The following is a 22,343-nucleotide window of genomic DNA, read 5'->3' on the forward strand; positions in this document are numbered from 1 at the left end:
GGCATGTGCCTTGACTGGGAATAGAACTGGAGACCTTTTGGTGCATGGGACAATGCTCAACAAACTGAACCACACTGGCCAGGGCAACTTTCTTTTCTTTTTGAGCTGCTAAGTGCGGCCAGACAAAACTCATAATTGTTTATACTGATCCACTACAAATTACTGGTCTCCAAATTGCATTAGGCTCTTCAAACTTTTGGACAATCCTGAGCAGATCTGCTCAGCTCCCCTTCTGATTTCCTTCAGCAGCTACTCCAAACTTTTACCAACTCAACACTTTACGACATATCCACCTCCACTCTCAACAAGTGATCTTGCCTCTCACATCCCAAAGAAATAAACACTAGCAGCTGTTTTTCCCTCAGATGCACCAATAAACCTTTCTACAAATAAAGCTAGCCTCACCATCTTCTCCACATTCTCAGAAGTGCTGTCCTGTGTAGGGCCAAAATGTTTGTCCACCTGAGCTTTCAATCTTCCTGTCTGCTCCAGGATCTGCTCATACACTTCTCTTCTAGTCAAGGTAGCCTTGGTCTCACAAAACCTTCTTCACATACTGAGTACCTAATATCCAAATCCAGTAATTTTTAGTCTTCTTGACCTCTCTGCACTATTTGCCTTGGTGATCATTCTGGCCGCTTCTTTACAACTCTTTTTTCTTTTTTTCAATCCTCACCCGAGGATATTTTTCCATTGATTTTAGAGAGTGGAAGAGAGTGAGACAGAGAGAAATATTGATGCGAGAGAAACACATTGACTGGTTGCCTTCTGCACACGCCCTGACCAGGGCCTGGGCCAGGGAGGAGCCTGCAACCAAGGTACCTGCCCTTGCCTGGAATTGAACCTGGGACCCTTTGGTCCGCAGGGTGAGGCTCTATCCACTGAGCAAAACCAGCTAGGGCTACTCTTAACTTCTGGGGCTCCTCTTATTCTGCTCTTATTCCCTTCAGCTCCACCAATTATCCATTTTTTCCCCTTGGGCTTTAAATGTTGGTTTCCCCTGGGTGCTATTTGGCTTTGGCAATCTCAGCCATTCTTTTTTGTTGTTGTTAGTCCTCACCCAAGGATATTTTTCCACTGATTTTCAGAGAGAATGTTAAGAGAGGGGGAGAGACAGAGAGAGAAACATCGATGTGAGAGACACATTGATTGGTTGCCTCCTGCATGCTCCAGCATCCTCCATTGGTGTGGCCAGGGATGGAGCCTGCAACTGAGGTACCTGCCCTTGACCAGAATTGAACCCAGGATGCTTCAGTCTGCAGGCCAATGCTCTATCTACTGAGACAAACTGACCAGGGCAGTCATTCTTTTTTTTTTTTAATTATATTTTTGTTGATTTCAGAGAGGAAGGAAGAGGGATAGAAACATCAATAATGAGAGAGAATCACTGATTGGTTGCCTTCTGCACACCCCATACTGGGGATCGTGCCCTGACCGGGAATCGAACTGTGACCTCCTGGCTCAACCACTGAGCCATGCCAGCTGGGCAGGGCAGCCATTCTTGACTAATTACTCCTAAATTATTATCTTCAACTCAGACCTCTTATTTTAAGTTCCCAATCACAATTTCAAGTTACCAACCAGACATATCCCCCTGGATGTTTTCACTTATTGAACAACCTAGTATCTTCAATGTGCCAGCCACTGTCCTAGGTGCTAGGAATAGAGCAATAAAAAGACACAATCCTCACCCACACAGACCTGACATTCTAGTTTAGCAGGTAAGAGATTAGATGCCTCATAGGCACTTGAAAGCTAACATATCTGAAACCAAACTTATTATCTACCTTCTAACTCTGTTCTTCTATATATATATTCCTCATTTTCTCCTTCTCCTCTGCCCAGCCCATGTATTTATTTAGTCACGATGCCTTGTCAATTCTATCTCCTAAATATCTCTTTGTTATGTCCCCTCCATCCTCTCTTCCACTGCCTTAGTTCCACCTCATCTGGCATACTGCAATGATCTATTGACTGGTTTCTTTGCTTTCTGAAAAAGTCAATTCACCCCCTCCCCCCCTCCCCCTAAATATCAGAGCATTTGCAATGCTAATTTCACTTGGGCATAGGTATTACCCAGGTTCAAATCCCCTGGACTTCCCACTGCTTGGAGCCTTCATCATTATGTACTTTACACTCTACCTGTAGTATCCATATCTACCCTGCTTCCAGTAAGAACAAGTGCTCCAGGTGGGACCAAATTGTCTACATATATTAGCAAATTTTCCCACAAAATTCCTGATCAACATTTAAGGATTAGCTTCTATAGGTGATGGTATAATGGTTACCCCAGAACTTAGAGTTAGGCTGCCTGAGTTTGAATCCAGCTCATACTGGCTATGTGACCTTGGGCAAGCTAATTTAAACCCCAGTTTTACTTTCCAAAGTAGGAATAATAGTAGCAGCTACTTCACAGGGATGATAATTAAATCAATATATCAAAGTCCCTGGCAAGTAGTAAATGTTATATCGTATGTGGTTATCATTAGATCTTCACTACTCCCCCTTCAACAAAGTTAAGCACGTTCTCGTAAGTTCCTCATTACACTGATGGTCTCAGGGCAAAAACTTTCTCCTTTTCTCTGCCAACATTCATTCATCTTCTTATCCTCTGCCAACACAATCTATGTCACATTTTTACCTAAAATAACTATCAATAAACGTGGAATGTATTCAAGCTAAATGCTGTGCAGGTACAAAAGAAAATGCAAATATCTGGGCCAAGTCTTGAAAGATAAATCAAGTTTCAAGTGGAAAAAAAAAAAAGGGTGAGGAAAAAAATAAAGCACTTCACAACACTGAAAAGCATGCACAAAGCAGGCATTAAAGTGTAGACAACCCTGGTGGGGTAGCTCAGTTGGTTCAAGCACTGTCCTGATGTGCCAGGGTTGTGGGTTCGATCCCAGGTCAGGACACATACAAGAATCAACCAATGAATGCATAAATAAGTTGGACAACAAAAATCAATGTTTCTCTCCCTCTCCTTTCCTCTCTCTAAAAACAATAAAAAAATAAAAATAAATAAAAAACAAATTAAAAAAAAAGTAGACAAAAACAAGAAAGTGCAGTCCTAGCTGTTTTGGCTCAGTGGATAGAACGTCAGCCTATGGACTAAAGGGTCCTGGGTTCGATTTCGATCAAGGGTACACACCCGGGTTTCGGGCTTGACCCCCAGTAGGGAGCGTGCAGGAGGCAGCCAATCAATGATTCTCTCTCATCAGTGATGTTTCTCTCTCTCTCCCTTCCTCTCTGAAATCAATAAAAATATATTAAAAAAAACAAAAACAAAAAACAGTAAAATACAGAGAAAGATGCTTGGGCAGTGACAAGTAGATGAGACTATGCCTAGAGTGTGTGTATCTGGAGGGACATACTGAGAAATGAAGCCAGCCTTAAAGGGTTATGATGAATGGTGTTTAATGCTAGCCTAAGGAGTTTGGACCTTGTTGCAAAAAGAATTGGGTCCACGTTTTTTGGCTAGTGGTGCTATATGATTAATTATTTTAGTTAGGTAACTAGAAGTAATGTGAAGACTGGATTTAAAAGTAGTAAGACTGCAGACAGACCAATGACATGTACTGCCACAATCTAGGCAAGAAATAGCAGAGACCTTCACTGGGGCCATGCAAATGAAAGATAGGACACACATTTGGAAGATAGGATACAGAACATTTCAGAGGTGAAATTAATTTGCCTCAGTGACTGTTCTGATATGGGGATGGAGGATATGATTCAGATTTTTTGCCTGCATGATTGGAAAATGATGACATTATGAAGAAATACAGAGGGAGGAACAAAGCTAGGAGTCCAGGAGAGATGCAGATACTCCACCTGAAGTAATTTTGAAACAATAAACATATTATTTAAATTCAAATCAAGTGCTAAGAGAATTATTTCATCACATAGGCATCCACTGCTCTTATTTAACAAGCACATCAGAGCAAATGTGTCAAGTTCAAAGGGCTCATTTCTTTACTATATAATGTTAAATTTAAAAGGCCTTCATTTGTGAAAAATCAAAAATCCCCTATTATGTAGAGCCATGGCTAAAGAGATTCATGTGACCAATTATTTTTGTTATTGTGTATTTTCAAGGTCTTTTTTTGAGTTTCTACAAAACAATATTTTCTTGAGACTGTAAGGTTCTCTTCTATTTCAAATATCATGATGAAAATTCAAGGCTGCTTAAAAATATATTTAAACATATTGACTTTAATTTTGCTTACTTGCAGCTCTGTATGAAATGCTTACATTATTATTTTTGAATCTGTGATGTCCCCTCTGCAATTTGTATCAAATATGCACTTCATGCTTTTTCTCTATCAAGACTATTAAAAGGCTGAACAAGGTAATCCAAAACATAGGTGCAATGTCTAAAAATTCTGATTATGGCAATCTATTTCTATCAGAACAAGTACAACACAAAGAAATTTAAAAGGCTAGATAGTTCTATTCCTGATATGAGGAAACAGCAGGATAACTTTATGCAGCTATAATCAACCTTCAGTGCACAGCGGAATCTTCTTGGGTTCTTGTTTAAAAAGTAGTTTTCTGTCCGTCTCCCTTAAGAGACTGACTTACTTATGAGGGCACAGACCCGAAAACTTGTTTTTGAAACCCCTAGGACCTAGGCGATTACCATGCAAGTGTTTCAAGGCCCCTTTGAGAAACACATGCACTGTGTCTGATGTCAGAAACATGGGTTTGAAGTCCACCTCTCTCATTCCTATCCTGGCCATGTGATCTGAGACTACTTACTTTCTCTAAGGTTCATATTTCTCATCTGTAAAAGGGGAATACTAAAAGCTTGACAAGGATAAATGAGATAATATAATGAGATAATGCCTCGACAGTGCTTTAACACAGTACCCAGCTATTATTATTATTGTTATGATGATTTATCAATTCCACAGGACAAAAATAAGGAAGAACTGGACATACATCCATATTCATCATGGCATTATAAGTGCTTTCTAATTCATGGTAATGTTTGTCTATTTTCATATGAGATTCTACAAGAGCCTCTTGGTCAGGCATGCTCTTTGTCCTCCTCTACCTTTAATTTTATAATACATGAAAAAAGTTTTTGGACACATTACTTAAGTGGTTCCAGTTCTATAAGCAAATCTTACCAAAGGCATAAAGCCAGGACCACAAATATTCACTGGAAAATACTCTACATCAATATAAATACTAAAAAAATTGAAACTTTTACTGAACATTAGTCAGATTTTTACCAGGAAGCAAATCGTTTGCTTTTCCTGGTAGACCACAAAAATATGATGAAGCTGTTATCTAAATAAGTAAAAGGCCATATACTTCATATTTGAAAACAGTCCGGTAGGGCACATGCCAGGGTTGCAGGCTCCATCCCCAGCAGGGGGCGTGCCGGAGGCAGCCAATGAATATTTGATGCATAGGTGTTTCCATCCCTCTCTCTGCTCTCCCTTCCTCTGGCTCTAAAATAAAAACATATTTTAAAAAATAAAATACAAAATATAAGTGGTCATCTAACTCCACTATCTTATCCCAGAAGATATATAAACACATTTACACACACACATTTTAAAATTAATCAAACTACAATTTTTAGAAATAACCAGAAATACTATATGAGGCTTTTGCGCTAAAGTTTTAAATGATGCTTTTGTGTAAACTGAGAAATTCATTAATTCTTCATCTAGCAAATAAAAGTATGCAGCACCTTCTGCATCTGTCTTATCATTTACAAGCTTTATAAAGGTCATCAGCGAATGCTACCTATTATTAAAAAAACACCAATAATATCCTAAAAATATTTCATCACCTGCCCAAAATCGACTAACAGATGTGTCTCTCACATTACCTAAGATGAGTAAGTAAAATCAAAATGGAAAACCAAAGTGCAGGCTGTTAAAGGTGAGTGAACCACGGAACCTTGCTGAGCTGCAATCATCATATATCAATATTTTCCAAGTGTTCACTTGCACAAGGCACTGTAACGATCACCACCCGTCACCACCCGTCAGCAAAGGCAAAGGGGGGTGGGGAGGGTGGTCGGGAGAAGTCGGAACCCCGAAGGTCCTTTCTGAAGTGGAATGCAATTCACTTCAAAACAAGGTTAACTCTGACAAGGGTTTTTTGGACATTAAGAAAAGTGCTACCAGCACTTTGCAAAATCTGGTAGGATAGTGGAGAAGAGTTGAGATTCGGTGCGTGCAGCATCCCTCGCAAAGAATAATTTAGAAAAGCCCGTACTATTTATTACCAGTTTTAGAGAGAAAGAAGGGTGGGCGGGCGCGGGTTTAAGAGGTCCGCACGGGGAAAGTGAGGGTGCCGCCAGGAAGGTCTGAGCACGGGTTTTCATCGCCCCCCAAAGTGGCGAGGGGAGGGAGTCCCGCTCCGGCCTCCCGCTCCTCACCTACGCCCCGACCCGGGGGGAGGGGGAGGAGGTCCACTGCGGGGTCCGAGTCGGGGCGGGGACCAGACAGGGGCCGCGGGTCTCCAGGAAATCAGAACCCAGCGTCCCCGAGGGAGGAAGGGCTGCAGAAGGGCGGGGCGCGGGGTGGCGAGGAAACTGAAAGGAGGCCGGCGAGGAAGGGGTGGCGCGCGACCCCGGACCCTTCCGCGTCCCACACCCCCGGGCCACGGCGGGGGAGGGAGGGTCCCGCGAACGAGGAGGTACAACTTACTCCGCGGTCCTCCTCAGAGAGGAAGTCGGGGCCGTCGTCCAGGCCTTCCTGCGAGGTCGGAGGGGCCCGGCGCGCCCGGGGAAAGGACGGAGTGAGGGAGACACAAAGGGAGACATTAGTGCCAGGCCGGCGGGGCCCCCAAGCCCGCCCCGCGCCCACGGCCCCCACCGCGCGCCGGGGGCTCAGCGCCGCTAGAGAACACCCACCATCATGGCTGCTCCGAGGCGAGGGCCAGCGCAGGCGCGCTCCGCACCGCGGGGCCGGAGGGAGACCACGGCGGCGGGAGGGGCGGGGCGGGGCGACCCGGGGGCGGGGCCTCTGCGCAGCCCCGCCCACCGGCGCCGGGGCTGGGGTCTGCCGGCCCGGAGGAAGGGAGGCGGGGCTTTCTGCCAAAGATCGGAGCACCCGAAGGCCGAGACCCACTGGCGGGGGACGGCTAGAGGACGGCGGGCTCTGGCCCCGCTGGGCTGAGGGCCCCTGGGGGAGCTGTCCAGTTCTCTTTCCCTGAGGGCTGCGGCGAAAAACCAAGCAAGCACCCTCCGGAAGCCGCAATAAGTCATCTAATCTTTGTCTTGTGCCACAGGATAATTAATCACAATTAATATTTTGCCGGAGAAGTTGTGGGAGCCAAGGGCCTTAACAGTCAGCAGGCAGGCTGTAATCAAGTTTTTACTGCTGGCAAGGTAATAAATAACTACCTGAGAGTTTGGGGCGCTAATGGTTGAGCGCTATAAAAATGAGCGCTCCTTTCCTTTACACCAAGAAATGTCCCCACACCTACTTCAGCTGTCCAGCTGTGTAGATCACACGGGCGTCCACAGGCAGTTCAAGTAACAAGGCAAAACCATTCCTTAACATCGGACCACTTTACCTATACACACACACACACACACAAGCAATCCTGTGCTTCCATTCAAATAATGGCATCTTTAGGTGTTAAAGCTAGAAAGCTCAAAGTCCAATTCAAATCCTGCGTCTCCTTCATTACACCATCTAGTAACCAAATGCGATTGTTTCTGTAATTGATTATCTGCTGTTACTTAAACTGGTCCCATTCCTCCCCACAACGTCCTTCCACAGCAATTGCCCTCAGCGTATCTCCTCTGGATCTTTGCAAGATTCTCTTAACTTTTTTTAATTTCCATATCTCTTTCCTCCATTCCACACACTGCTGCCCGTTTTCCTCCTGAGATACAGATATTATTGATGATTACACTACTGCCTGTTCAATAATCGTTACAAGTCTCTATATGTAAAAATCTAACTCCTCAGCCGATGATTCCAGGCCCTCCACATTTTATTTTCTCTGCGTTTTGCCAGGCCCCTTGTTCTATCCTACTGAATGGAAGCTCTCAAAACAATAATATTAAATTTACTAATTCTTCCATGAGAATTTTTAGCTTTCATTTTGTATATAAGGAGAACTGAGGCATAGAGAGATTAAGTTACTGCCCCAAAAGGGTTATTTTCCAATATTAGGTGGATGACTTTATTTTTTGTCTTTTGTTTATTGTTACCCAGTGCATTATAATAAGTACTAGAGTAGTGTTTTCCATTGGGAGTCATGAAGCATCATTCAGAATAAGTGTAGTGTGGTGAAATGTCAGAAGGAATGTTCCAGTAATTTGTTGCTTATAAAAAATGCCAATATGTCCTAATGACCTATTTCTGGATTGAAGATAATGCCTGTAAAGCTCCACTTCCTAGATGAAGAGAGAAGAGCGGTGCTACAATTAATGTGTACAACTGATGGGAGGATCAGGTGTGTCCTTGTGGACAAAGGTCAAGAAGTGTCATATAGGACCACCTCAAAGAGCTCTGATCATTAATTAAGGGCTTTAAATTTCAATATTTAAGCCAAGTCCAGAAACATTGAAATTCTCAAATGCTAAATTTAAAAATTACTAGTTATGAAAAAGGACATAATTTAAAATATGTGTAGCCAACTAAAATGATTTAATAAGGCATATAGTAGTTGCTGTCATTAAAATCAGTAGCTGAAAACTCATGAGAACACAACCTTGAAATAATTAAGTAGCTCTTTAATACCTGAGCCTTCCTTTCTGAGCATAGGTCTCAAGCTATCTTTTGTCAATGATAAAAAGGAATTATCAGTAATAATACTAACAGCTATCAAAAAGCCAGTTACAATTAAGGAATATCAAAAGAAAAGAAATTAAGATAAGCTCACGTAACAGATTTTTCTACTACTTATAAAATAAATCAAGAAGATATTAAAGCTGAACCACTCCTCTAATACTTTTAACCAATTAATCAATTTTTATCTTGTTTTGATAGATTTCTCTAAAATTATCTACTTTTATATAAATTTAAAAAGAAAGGTATGTTGAGTCACAATCTGATTACTTCAAAGATTTAGCTACATGAACATAAAATGCTATAATTTCAAATAGTTTACCAACAGTGTGCTTCAAAAACAAGTGACTGGAAGATTTAGAAAATAGTAAAATTTTAGAGAATAATTAGAGTTACTTTTATTTATTTATTTTTTTAAAATATATTTTATTGATTTTTTACAGAGAGGAAGGGAGAGAGATAGAGAGTTAGAAACATCGATGAGAGAGAAACATCGATCAGCTGCCTCCAGCACATCTCCTACTGGGGATGTGCCCGCAACCCAGGTACATGCCCTTGACCAGAATCGAACCTAGGACCTTTCAGTCCTCAGGCCGATGCTCTATCCACTGAGCCAAACCGGTTTCGGCAGAGTTACTTTTAAATTTTGGAAATAAAAAATTGTATTTGCCTTGAACATTTTGCCAAACAAAAATCAATTTTTATCTAAAGAAATACTTTAAATGTATGAAATAGCCCAACTGGCATTGCTCAGTGATTGAGCATCAACCTATGAATCAGGAGGTCACAGTTCATTCTCAGTCAGGGCACATGCCCAGGTTTGTAGGCTCGATCCCCATTGCGGGGTGTGCAGGAGGCAGCCATCAATGATTCTCTCGCATCATTGATTTTCTATCTCTCTCTCCCTCTTCCTTCGTCTTTGAAATCAATAAAAATATTTAAAAGTTTGAAATAGTAATTATTTAATTACATGGAGAAGAAAACTTTAATTCCTTTTATCATGTTCTGATCAAAGAAATTTTCACCAAGACATGTTTTTATCAATTCCTCACATTCTCAAATCTAGGAGACCCTATTCTGTTTTGGATGACCTTTGGGTCCTAATTTTTCCTCCTTCTTCCTGGGAGTTATGCTACAAAATTCTCTACAGGAAGATTGCAGAACCCCATTTTCTTCCAGGATGTGCTATATTATTAGGATGCCTAATGTCAAGTAACAAAAGAGTCAATTCAAATAAACTTGAGCAGTAAGGAAATTTATTATCTCACAATAAGAAAGTAAAAAAAATAACAAGTCTACAGGAAGAGTACAATCAGTAGCTTCCTGGTGCCAGCAAAGACCTAGATGCCCTCCAACTCTCCAATCTGCCACCTTCAGTGACCACCTCATTCTAAAGCTGGTGGTACTCCTCATGATCCAAGATGACGGTGGCAATTTTAGGTTTCACATATGGACATAATATTCACAAAAAATTTTGTGAAAAAAATTTGTTTAGAAAATTTCCCTCTCTCCTGTAGACCTCTCATATTTCAGTCTAATGCTCGATCTCATGCCCACCTTTAAAGGGGACTGTTATAACTAAGATTAGCTTAGAGCAGCAATTTTCAAGTGATGTGCTACAAGAATTTTAAAAACATGCAATACTTGACTTTTTAATCAGGGGTACTGACCTCTTTTCCCTTAGATTATCAAATAAAAAAGTATCAACAACCAGTACAACACTAGCCATCCGGTGACTTTATTAATTAGTTTATGTGTGCCATGAAATGGAAAAGGTTGAAAATAGTTGGCTTAGCCCTGGCCGGTTTGGCTCAGTAGATAGAGCGTCAGCCTGTGGACTGAAGGGTCCCGGGTTCGATTCCGGTCAAGGGCACATGCCCAGGTTGCGGGCTCGATCCCCAGGAGGGGACGTGCAGGAGGCAATGAATGGTTCTCTCTCATCATTGATGTTTCTATCTTTCTCCCCCTCTCCCTTCCTCTCTGAAAGCAATAAAAATATATATTAAAAAAAGAAAATAATTGGCTTAGTTAGCATCTAAACCTTAGACCAACCCTAGCTGGTTTGGCTCAGTAGATAAAGCATCGGCCTGCAGACTGAAGGGTCCCAGGTTTGATTCCAGCCAAGGGCACATGCCTGGGTTGCAGGCTTGATCCCCAGTCGGGGGCATGCAGGAAGCAGCCGACCAGTGATTCTCATCATTGATGTTTCTCTCTTTCTCTCCCTCCCTTCCTCTCTGAAATCAATAAAAAATATTTTTTAAAAGCAAGGCATACTTTATTAAAATGTATCAATAAGCAAACAAGCAACACAGATACCATATAGGTAAAAAAATAAAATAAAAATGAAAGTCATGTCTCAGCAGGTTGAGGTGGAAAGGCTAATGTTCCAGAGATAAAAGTTACTCTTAAGAGAAACAATCAACTCCCACTTCTCTGGGATTCAGATCTGGGAATCAGCACCAATGGTGAATCAGCTGGTCTTGATCATGGTGTCTGAGGACCAAGAGAAGAAGTGACACGACTTCTACAGATCCAAGGGCACGTGCAGATTAATTGATTAATATCAATAATTCTAATCTGTTTGGAAGAATTCTATTTGGAAGCCAAAGATTATTGAACTAAAGTCTAGCATATTTCCTTTTTCTTATTTTTAACATGAGTTTCTAAAGGAAGAGACATAGAGGACAGTTTAATTTTGCTCCATGCTTAGAACATTAGCAACACATATGCTAAATTTTCTGTTACATTTTGATATTGATAATTTGAAGACCTCATTCCTCCATCACAGAACTGCAGTGCAGGCACAATACATAAAGCCTGGAGGGAGCCTGGCCAGGGTTTCTCAGTGGTTGAGCGTTGATCCTTGAGCCGAGAGGTTGCGGTTCCATTCCTGGTCAGGGCACGTGCCCAAGTTACAGGCTTAATCCTCATTAGGAGGCTTTCAGAAGGCAGCCAATGGATGATATTTCTCTCTCTTCGATGTTTTATCTTTCTATCCCACTCCCTTCCTCTCTCTCTAAAAATCAATATAAACATTTTTAAAAAAGAAAGAAAAGAGGCTATAAAAATTCACTCCTTCCTTTTATATATATTAAAAAATCCTGGCCGAAACCGGTTTGGCTCAGTGGATAGAGCGTCAGCTTGCGGACTGAAAGGTCCCGGGTTCGATTCCGGTCAAGGGCATGTACCTGGGTTGCGGGCACATCCCCAGTGGGAGATGTGCAGGAGGCAGCTGATCGATGTTTCTCTCTCATCGATGTTTCTAGCTCTCTATCTCTCTCCCTTCCTCTCTGTAAAAAATCAATAAAATATATATTTAAAAAAAATCCTGAAGGAAATATGGGACAGTGCCTGAAATATGACACTCATAAGTGGCCAGAAAAATTAATATTGGGGCTAAAATTTAAGATTCCCTAACTCACTAAGCCCAGATGTAAAATGCCTTAGGATAAGGGAAACCAAGCTCTATCTAGATATATTTTCTTTCATCTTTTGTCATATTCCATATTTCACATGAGGATTCAGGCCTTATAGAAAACGCAACAAGAACTCAAATCTTTCAGTTATTTGAAATAAAATATCTGACTTAATTCGCATTCTAGATTCAGTGGAGCAGACTAAGAACCGTACTGTGAGAAGAATTCTACCCAGAGATCATTGTGATTTTTTTTTTTTAAATATACTTTATTGATTTTTCACAGAGAGGAAGGGAGAGAGATAGAGAGTTAGAAACATCGATGAGAGAGAAACATCGATCAGCTGCCTCCTGCACATCTCCCACCGGGGATATGCCCGCAACCCAGGTACATGCCCTTGACCGGAATCGAACCTGGGACCCTTCAGTCCTCAGGCCGATGCTCTATCCACTGAGCCAAACCGGTTTCGGCTCATTGTGATTTTTAAAAAAAATATATCTTATTGGTTTTTTACAGAGAGGAAGGGAGAGGGAGAGGGATAGATAGATAGAAACATCGATGAGAGAGAAACATCGATTCAGCTGCCTCCTGCACGCCCCCTCCTGGAGATGTACCCGCAACCCAGATTCATGCCCCTGATGGGGATCGAACCTGGGACCCTTCAGTCCACAGGCCGACGCTCTATCCGCTGAGCCTAACCGGCTAGGGCTCATTGTGATTTTTTAAGTCAGAAAACTTTCAAACATCTAAAATATTTAATTTCCAAAAATTAGATTTTTACTCAAATTTTCAAGAACACACTTTTTGTGCAACATGAGATGAAGCTGTTTTTTTTTTATTAGCTCATAGAAAAAGATGATTTAAAAATATTTTACAAAATTATTGGATTCTATGCAGCATGTAAGTTAATTGTTTTTCTAGTTAAGAATTACTACTTTCAGAATAAAAATATAAGATATTCTATTCTTCTCTAGGGTTCCCCCTCCTTCTTTCTTTTGTGTGAGAAGCTTTTTCACTTCCACTTTTCCCTATATTTTGGAAGCTGAAGTATTTTTTTTACAGTTCTGGTCTGCAAAGAATGCTGATGACTCAAGATGTCTCCAGAAAAAGTGATTAACCTCCAAAACAAAACTTAGCAACTTCTAATCATTTTTGGATACTCCCTCTACTCACAGTGCACTGTCATCAATATTGTATATTTTCATCTTTGGAAGATTGAAATCTTAGGAGTTGAGATATGTCTTCTTTTAATCATATCACAATCACATTAACGTTTAGAGCTAGATCCTTTATTATTTTGGTCAACTAATAGATAATAAATCTTAAAATTGACAATTACATTCACTATGCGGACAAATAGGGCTTTTCCCCCCCAACACCAGATGAGTTCTGAATAAAATTTCAATTTGGTAATTGGATCGTGCAATCTCTTGTGCAACAGTGAGTGAGGCACTGCAGCTTTAAAAAAGTGGGACTATTAACAGATCTTAAATTTAAAAAAAATTTTTATTTATTGATTTAGAGAGAGAGAGAGAAACATTGATTTGTTGTTCCATTTATTTATGTATTCTATGGTTGCTTCTTGTATGTGCCCTGATGGGGGATCAAACCCACAACCTTGATGTATGGAGACAATGTTCTAACAGAGCTACCCAGCCAGGGCTATTAATAGGTTTCTGTAAACATACTTTCTAAACTATTTGTCACAAAATGTGCTCTGCTGGATTTGTTTTTCTTTATTGACCTCCTACCCCATTTCATCTTTCCCCTACCTCTCACCTGTGCAACTATAAATATGTTCTCTGTATCTAGGAGCTCCATTTTTTGTTTTCGTTTTTCAGATTCCACATATAAGTGAGACTATATTTGTCTTTCTCTCGCTGACTTATTTTACTTTGCATAATGACCCCAAGGGTCCACCCTTGTTGTCACAAATGCAAGATTTAATTATTTTTTATAGATATGTCATATCTATATCATCGTACTGTATTTTCTTCATTCATTCATTTATCCATGGAACTGAGGTTGTTTCCATATCTTTGCATTACTTTCTAAAATATATTTTTATTGATTTCAGAGAGGAAGGGAGAGGAAGAGAGAGATAGAAACAACAATGATGACAGAGAATCATTGATTGGCCGCCTTCTGCATGCCCCTTACTGGGTATCAAGCCCACAACCTGGGCATGTACCCTTGACCGGAATCGAACACGGGACCATTCAATCTGCAGGCCGATGCTCTATCCACTGAGCCAAACCAGTTAGGGCCAGCCTATGATATTTTGTTACAGCAGCCCAAATGGACTAAGACACTATCTTTATAATTTCTCTAAATTCATTCCAAAATAAAAAGTTTATTAAAAAAATATACTCTGAGAAGGGATTCAGGCATCCATCGCACAAAATGATTAAGAATGCCTGTCCTAGCCTGGCTAGTGTGATTCAGTGGTTGAGTGTCGACCTGTGAACCAGGAGGTCACAGTTTGATTCTTGGTCAGGGCACATGGCCTGGATGCGGGCTCGGTCCCCAGAAGGAGGCATGCAGGAGGCAGCCGATCAATGACCCTGTCTCATCATTGATGTTTCTATCTCTCTCTCCCTCTCCCTTCCTCTCTGAAATCAATAAAAAAAATCTATACTAATAAAAGGGTAATATGCTAATTAGACCAGACAGCTTCTGGATGTCCTTCCAGACAAAGCCACAGTGATGGGGGCTGAGGCAGAGGCATTTAGGGGTGATCAGGCCAGCAGGGGAGAGCAGTTAGGGGTGATCAGTTCAGTTGGGGAGAGCAGGTAGGGGGCGATCAGGCCGGCAGGCAGGGGAGCAGTTAGGGGCATCAGGCTGGTAGGCAGAGGCTGTTTAGGGTGATCAGGCAGGCAGGGAGGCGAGTGGTTAGGAGCCAGAGGTCCCAGATTGTGGTATCGGACATCCCCCAAGGGGTCCTGAATTGGAAAGGGTGCAGGCCAGGCTGAGGGACCCCCCCTGTGCATGAATTTTGTGCATCGGGCCTCTAGTATATTTATAAAAAAGAATGCCTACCCTAGAGCCTCAGATACTATTGAACAAGGACAGAGAGCACCAGCATTGAGTTAGGAAGCTTTTTAATCCAGGCCTGTTTGCAAGAGCATCTCCTCTGCCCACATTCAGTCATGTGGCCTGTTCTGGCCCTAGGAGGTCTGCGAAATGACAGTAACTCCTGGGATAGGCAGCAACAACTCTGCACTATGCAAGGGTACACGACTCAGCTAGCCACCTGCCACATGAGTTCAAGCAATTGAGTCACATATGTCCTATTAGTTAGGATTCCAATAGGAAACAGATGTCTCACTCAAATGAAGAGATTCGAGGAGGGTTCATTACTCGGGAAAAAGTTCAAAGTTGAGTGTGGAGATAACACAGGACCAGGGCCAGCAAAAGCCCAAAAGATTTAAATCTTCTTGAGGACAGGGATGAGTCCACCATGGCAGGAGCATAGGAAGGAGTCCTTAATAGATCCTCGGCAAAGTTTTAATTACATTGAAATAAATGGAACTGAAAAGCTGGAAATTATATTACAAGGCAAGCTGACGAGCAGAAAAGTTAAAGAATTACTTCTTCAAGTGCAAAGACGTGAGTCAGATAGAACTGCATTTGAGTCCAAGCTTTGCTACTAAGTGAAATAGGACTTGTTTTTGTAAATATTAAAACACTGAATATAAAAACATCCCCCCAAAAGACCAAAAAACAAAACAAAGAAAAAAAATCCCAGATTGTGTTTTCTAGCTTTCCATCTCTGGCCTGAGTCTAGAGGTTTACTGTCCCAGAGCAAGAGAGAGCAGTCACTTGCCCTTGTTTGTAGAACACTTGGATGGTGGAGTAGTTAGAACATAGTGGTTAGAGCTTCCCTGACAGTGTAAACATGATATATTCTTGCCTGCCGCTGAGACCTTGTCATGAGGCTGGAGTGGAGACAGAGACAGTAGGGTCAGCTCCTTTTAGCTTTGGGGCGAAGGGGAAGCCAGAGAAGAGGGGGCATGGACAGACACATGGATCTTGATTTCTTCTCTTTAGAATTTAGGTCTAGAGGGGATCAGAGTGGCAGAGGCACTGAGGCACATGCTGGTGATAGGGAGACACACTTGCTCTTGCTCACTTTTAGGATTCTGAGATGAATTGTCCAGAGGGATGCCACTTGCTAACCTAGCAGTTCAGCCCAATCAGGCAGACAGAAATCTTGAGGATTAGCTTTCCTTGGGGTATGATTGATGCCCAGATGTTTCCCAACCTTAAGCTCTTCCTCAAAGTCAAAAGCCAGCAGGTCTTCCACGTGTAAGGCACCTAGCAGATGTTGTCAGCTATGTAGAGATGTTTTGGGGTCTCAGACAAAACTTTGAAAGGATCTATACAACTTTCTCTGTTGGAACAGAACAGATCATACTCCCTATGTTCATACTTCCTGTGTTCATTCTTCCCAATCTCCTCCCAACCCCCACCCTTGCCTTCTCAGAGTTGGGAGAATTGGGCCAAATTACCTTTTGAGGTCTCTTTGTGCTTTTTGATTCAGAAAATGTACTGAATTATTTACTCTTTTATATTCTACTAGAGGCCCGGTGCACAAAAATTTGTGCACTCGTTGGGGAAGGGGGTCCCTCAGCCCGGCCTGTGCCCTCTCACAGTCTGGGACCCCTCGGGAGATAATGACCTGCTGGCTTAGGCCTGCTCCCAGGTGGCAGAGGGCAGGCCCAATTCCTAGGTGCAGCCCCTGGTTGGGCTCAGAGCAGGACCGATTGGGGAGTTGGGGCGCTGCCCCCTGTCATGCACAGAGCAAAACGATTGGGAGGTTGCGATGCCACCCCCAGTCACGCTCAGGGTAGGGCCGATTGGGGGGTTGGGGCACCGTCCCCTGTCACACTCAAGGCAGGGTCGATGGGGAGGTTGCGGCGCCACCCCCTGTCACACACACAGCAGGACCCATCAGGGGGTTGGGGCACCGCCCTCTATCACCCACAGAGCAGGGCCAATCAGGGGGTTGGGGCGCCGCCACTGTCACACTCAGGACAGGGCCGATGGGGAGGTTATGGCTCTACCCTGTCACACACAGAGCAGGGCTCGTGGAGGGGGGGTGTTGGGGCACCGCACCCTGTCACACACAGTGCCGCAGGGCGATCAGGGGGTTGGGGAGCTCCCCGCATCAGGCACAGAGCAGGGCTGATCAGGGGGTTGGGGCGCCTTCCCCTGTCACGAACAAAGCAGGGCCAATAGGGAGGTTGTGGCCCCGCCCCCTGTCACACACAGAGCCACAGGGCGATTAGGGGGTTTGGGCGCTGCCCCGTCACGCTGATCCCGGTGCCGGGAGGCCTCGCGGCTCCGCTGATCCCGGTGCTGGGAGGCATATTACCTTTTTACTATATAGGATAGAGGCCTGGTGAATGGGTGGGTGCCGGCTGGTTTTCCCTGAAGGGTGTCCTGGAACAGGGTTGGGGTCCCCACTGGGGTGCCTGGCCAGCCTGGGTGAGGGGTTGATGGCTGTTTTCAGGCTGGGGTGACTGAAGCTCCCAACCGCTCCTCTTTTTCTTTTTTATTCTGGGCCAGCTTTAGCTTTGAGGCTTGGCTCCAGCTCTTAGGCCTCCGCTGCTGAAAGTAGGTTTCTGGCCTTTGCTTACAATGTTGCGATCCTGCTGGCTGAAGCCCAGCGGACTAAAGCAGGTTTCTGGGGTTTTGTTTAGCTTCTATATTTGTTACATAGTTGCTTAGAGTTGCAGCTCAGAGGCCTGCAGTGGCAGGCGGGGAACATTGGAGTCCTCCGTCACTGAAGCAAGCAAGCCTCATGTTAATTTCAAGCTGCCTGGCTGCTGGCCGCCATCTTGGCTGGCAGTTAATTTGCATATCACCCTGATTAGCCAATGGGTAGGGTAGCGGTCGTATGCCAATTACCATGTTTCTCTTTTATTAGATAGGATAATCACATTTTTTTTTACTTACTTCTCTGACCTTGCTATTTACACCATTTCCTTTTCCTTTTCTAAAAAGGAAAGTTAGAATGCGTATTTTCATTTTAAAGGCCTCTTGGCAGCATACACTAAATTCTAAATTATTAAAGATATTTCTTTCCCACTCATGCATTTAACTGAATTGGGACCTTGTACAAACTTGATATGGGAGGGTCTCAGAAATTTGGGTAAAAACTACCATCACCTGCTACAGGATTCACTGAAAGACTGAGACTGCAGTAACTGATAAGGCCTGGTGTGGGGCCAGAGCGTGGAGCTCTTGGAGTGCTAAAAGGTGATCTGTGGACTGGTGGGGTCCATGGTTTGGAAGCTTCCATGAAGAGCTGTGGAGGAGACTGGCTAGACACTCACCAACTGCACCCCCTTTTTTTGGTTCTGGCCAGTCAGAGAGACTGCATTCCTCAGACCCTGTAAAGATAGGTGTGGCTATATGAATAACTTCAATAGGATGTGAGCGAAAATGATGTGCACATGAAAAACCTCTTATGTAATTGCATTAGTTTCCTATTGCTTCTGTAACAAATCACCACAAACTTAGTTGCTTAATAAACACAATTGATTTACTTATTTATAGAGGCCATCAGTCAGGGTGTTAGCAAGGCTGGTTCCTTCTGGAGACTCTACTGGGGAATCCATTTCCTTGTCTTTTTTCGCTTCAGGAGGCCACTTGCATCCCTTGATTCACATCTTCTTCTTCTTCACATCACTCCATCATCTTTCATCTTTACTTCTCCTATTTCCTTCTTTGACCTTTTTGCCTCCCTCTTATATGAGAACTCTGGTGATTACATTTAGAGTTCCCCAGATAATCCAGGATCATCTCCCCATCTCAAGACCCTTAATTACATCTGCAAAGTTCTTTTTGCAACATAACACTCACAGGTTCTGGAGATTAGAACTTGGATATCTTTGGGGGCCATTAGTCAGCAGACTATAAGGAGCCTCCACACTTCGTCTCTCTTTTCATATTTGCAGAGAATGATAAAGCCAAAAGAGATGGGAGACACATAATAGAAGGAAGCTGGGTCACTCACTGAATGACTGGGTAGAGCCGAGTTTCCCTACTGACCACACTGGACTGTGAAATGAGGGAGAAAAATCTTGTTGTATTAAGCCACTGTGGTTGATTGAATTACTGCCTCAGTGCTTCCATACTTCCTGCGTCCACACTTTTGCCAAGGCCCCTTGTACTTCCTGGCTCCTTGGCTTTGGGCCTGACTATTAACGTGCTTTGGCCAATAGCGTGCGAGTGTAAGTGTGTGACAGTGTGCTTAGGCTTTAAGATGTCACTGTACTTCTTTTGACTGCACTCATGTGTCTCTGCCATCCCAATGAGCCCAGTCTAGGTCACCCAAACTCCAAATGACCTACAAATCTGTGCTTCATAATGAATGTTATTTTTTTCAAATATATTTTTATTTATTTCAGAGAGGAAGGGAGAGGGAGAGAGAGATATAGAAACACCAATAATGAGAGAGAATCATTGATTGGCTGCCTCCTGCACACCCCACACTGGGGATGGAGCCTGCAACCCAGGAATATGCCCTGACATGGGGATCAAACTTCAACCTCCTGGTTTACAGGTCGATGCTCAACCGCTGAGCAACACTGGCCAGGCATAATGAATATTATTTTAACCTAACAAACTTTCGGGCGATTTACTAGATAGTAATGGGTAACTAATATAAATACTAAGATTTTAATGTGTTTATTACAGCAGTTAGACTAAGATGGGGACTGGGAGAGTGAGTGAGGGAGCTGGAAGAATGGAACACTGTGGGGGGTTGGAACCTATTATTCCAGTGGGGTAGCAGTTCCCGGTGACAGCAAGATCCAAGGTGTAATCATGGGAGAGAGTAGATAAAACTGAATGAAGAAGGTCACTTGAGAAGAGCAGATCAAAGATAATGACAGAACTTGAATTGGAATGGAAGATTAGAAGCCCGAGCCACCACTGAGTAAAGGAACTGGTCTTGAAATTGAAAAGCTAAACTTTAGGTAACTTTGGAAAGAAAATTTAAAATTGCTAGAATGACCCTGTGAATAATAAATAGGAATGGGAGACCTCCTCCTAATTCCTCTTGTATGGAAATAAGGGAAAGGTGAAGTAGCATTTGGGAGGTGAGATCTTGGAAAGATAAGCTGTCTTTGATCTCAGTTGTCTGATTCATCCCCAGAAGAGAAGAAAGACAGTGGGGATGGGAAGTCTCCATTAAACCATAGATGTTGTGAGACTATATGGAAGCTTCTGGTGAGTGGATCAGAGAGCTATGGCACTGGCTAGGTACTTCAACAAGGCCCAAATTAAATGCAAGTGAAAAAGTGTCTTTCACTAGCACATTTTTTGATAATTGCCTTTGTACCAATTGGCTCATTTCATTGTTTCATAAATTTTAAAGGGATGAGAAATAGCATGAGAGTATTCTGCATGTCCTTTGTAGAATTTAAGTTTGCTGATAACAAGACAATCCTAGGATAAATGGGCCTTTTGTTTGAGTACTCCTCCAAAGGATCTGGAAGTGCTCAGAAACTTACTTTTCCCTGCAGCTTTAAAGACATCTACGGATATGAAATTCACTTTCCAGCAAAGTTGCCCAAGGCTTCCTGTCCTCATTACAGATGATTCTAATTCCAAATAGTCTACATGGTATGGAAGGCAGAATAATGCTCCCCAAAGAGATCCCACAGAGATCCGTGCCTTAATCCCTGGAACCTGTGAGTATATTACCTTACTTGGCAAGGGGAAATTAAGGTCGCAGAAGGAATTTAGTTTGTTAATCAGTTGATTTTGGGATGGAGAGATTATTGTGAATTGTGTGAGATAGTGTGAGAAATACTCAGCCCGACATTTCTAGCTTTGAAGATAGAAGAAGGCCACAAGCCAAGGAATGTGACCAGCCTCTAGATTACAGTGGTTCTCAACCTTCTAATACAGTCCCTCATGTTGTGGTGACCTTCAATTTCATTGTTACAAATTGAACATAATTAAAGCATAGTGATTAATCACAAAAACAATATGTAATTATATATGTGTTTTCCGATGGTCTTAGGTGACCTCTGTGAAAGGGTCATTCGACCCCCAAAGGGGTCTCGACACCACAGGTTGAGAACCGCTGCTCTAGAAGCTGGAAAAGGCAAGAAAATATATTCTCTCCCACAGCCTCTAAGGAACACAACCCTGGGCCACCTTGATTTTAGCACCACGAGACTCTATTTCACTTCTGACTTACAAAACTGTCAGATAAAATATGTGATTTTAAGCCACTATGTTTGTGGCAATTTGGTACAGCAGCAATAGGACACTAAAATGCATGGCATTTCTCAATTCTGTGAGCTATTCCAGGATCCTTCTAACAAATCCTTTTTACTTGAGCTAGTTTGAGTTGGGTTTCCTCTCCTGCGACTCAGTTTACAAAGATGACTCATTATAAAATAGTATTTCTCATTAGGAATAAAAAACAGGTCTCCAGAAATAAAACACATAGGTAAACCTTAAAGATGTCAAAGATTACTCTTGCATGATGATTGGGCAGAAAAAAAAGAAGGGCTTTGAAGAAATGTAATAAATTAGCATTTGAGGGGTAAATTTCTTTTACTAAATTGAAATGTAAAGAGCCGCATGTTATAATTTCTCTCTGATTTCCTCTTTGACCCATGAGTTATTTAGAAGTATGTTGATTCGTTCCCAAATATTTGGTCATTTTCCAGTTATCTTTTTGTTGTTAACTACTAACTTAATTTTATTGTGGTTATAGAACATACCTGGTATTACTGAATCTTTTAAAATATATTGAGACTTGTTTTATGGCCCTAGAATATGGTCTGTTTTGATAAATGTTCTAGTGTGTCCGTAAGACAGGATGTGTATTCTGCTTTGGTTGGGTAGAGTGTTAGTGTGCACTAGGTCTCATTGATAATAGTGCTGTTCAAATCTTTCTAACCTTCATGATCTTTTTGTTTACTTGTTCCATCAATTATTGAGAGAGATGTTGAAATCTCTTCCTATAATTGTGGATTTATTTCTCATTGTAGTTTTCTCAGTTTTTTGCTTCATGTATTTCAAAACTCTTTTACTGAGTGATATTTTTGCTGATTATAGTATTGTAGGTTGACAGTTTTTTTCCCTTTCATTCATTTAAAGATATTGCTCTACTGACTTCTCAACTGTA

General features: G+C 42.3%; 1 protein-coding gene across 2 annotated transcripts in view; it reads right to left on the reverse strand.

The window, feature by feature from the left end:
- SNX6 (sorting nexin 6) overlaps positions 1 to 6,919 on the reverse strand; it is a 73,070-nt gene extending 66,151 nt beyond the window's left edge. The window contains exons 1-2 of one of the 2 annotated variants that reach the window (XM_081089994.1): positions 6,878 to 6,919; positions 6,672 to 6,719 (exon numbers count right to left, since the gene is read on the reverse strand). In XM_081089994.1, the coding sequence (XP_080946120.1) occupies positions 6,672 to 6,719; positions 6,878 to 6,883 (54 nt within the window). In that variant the 5' untranslated portion in view covers positions 6,884 to 6,919. The remainder of the gene's footprint in view (positions 1 to 6,671; positions 6,720 to 6,877) is intronic. The other variant, XM_081089993.1, reaches the window with a different exon arrangement.
- Positions 6,920 to 22,343: the final 15,424 nt, after the last annotated feature.

The sequence above is a fragment of the Myotis nattereri genome (assembly GCF_964212035.1).
Source record: "Myotis nattereri genome assembly, chromosome: 1".
In the NCBI taxonomy this organism is placed as follows: domain Eukaryota; kingdom Metazoa; phylum Chordata; class Mammalia; order Chiroptera; family Vespertilionidae; genus Myotis; species Myotis nattereri.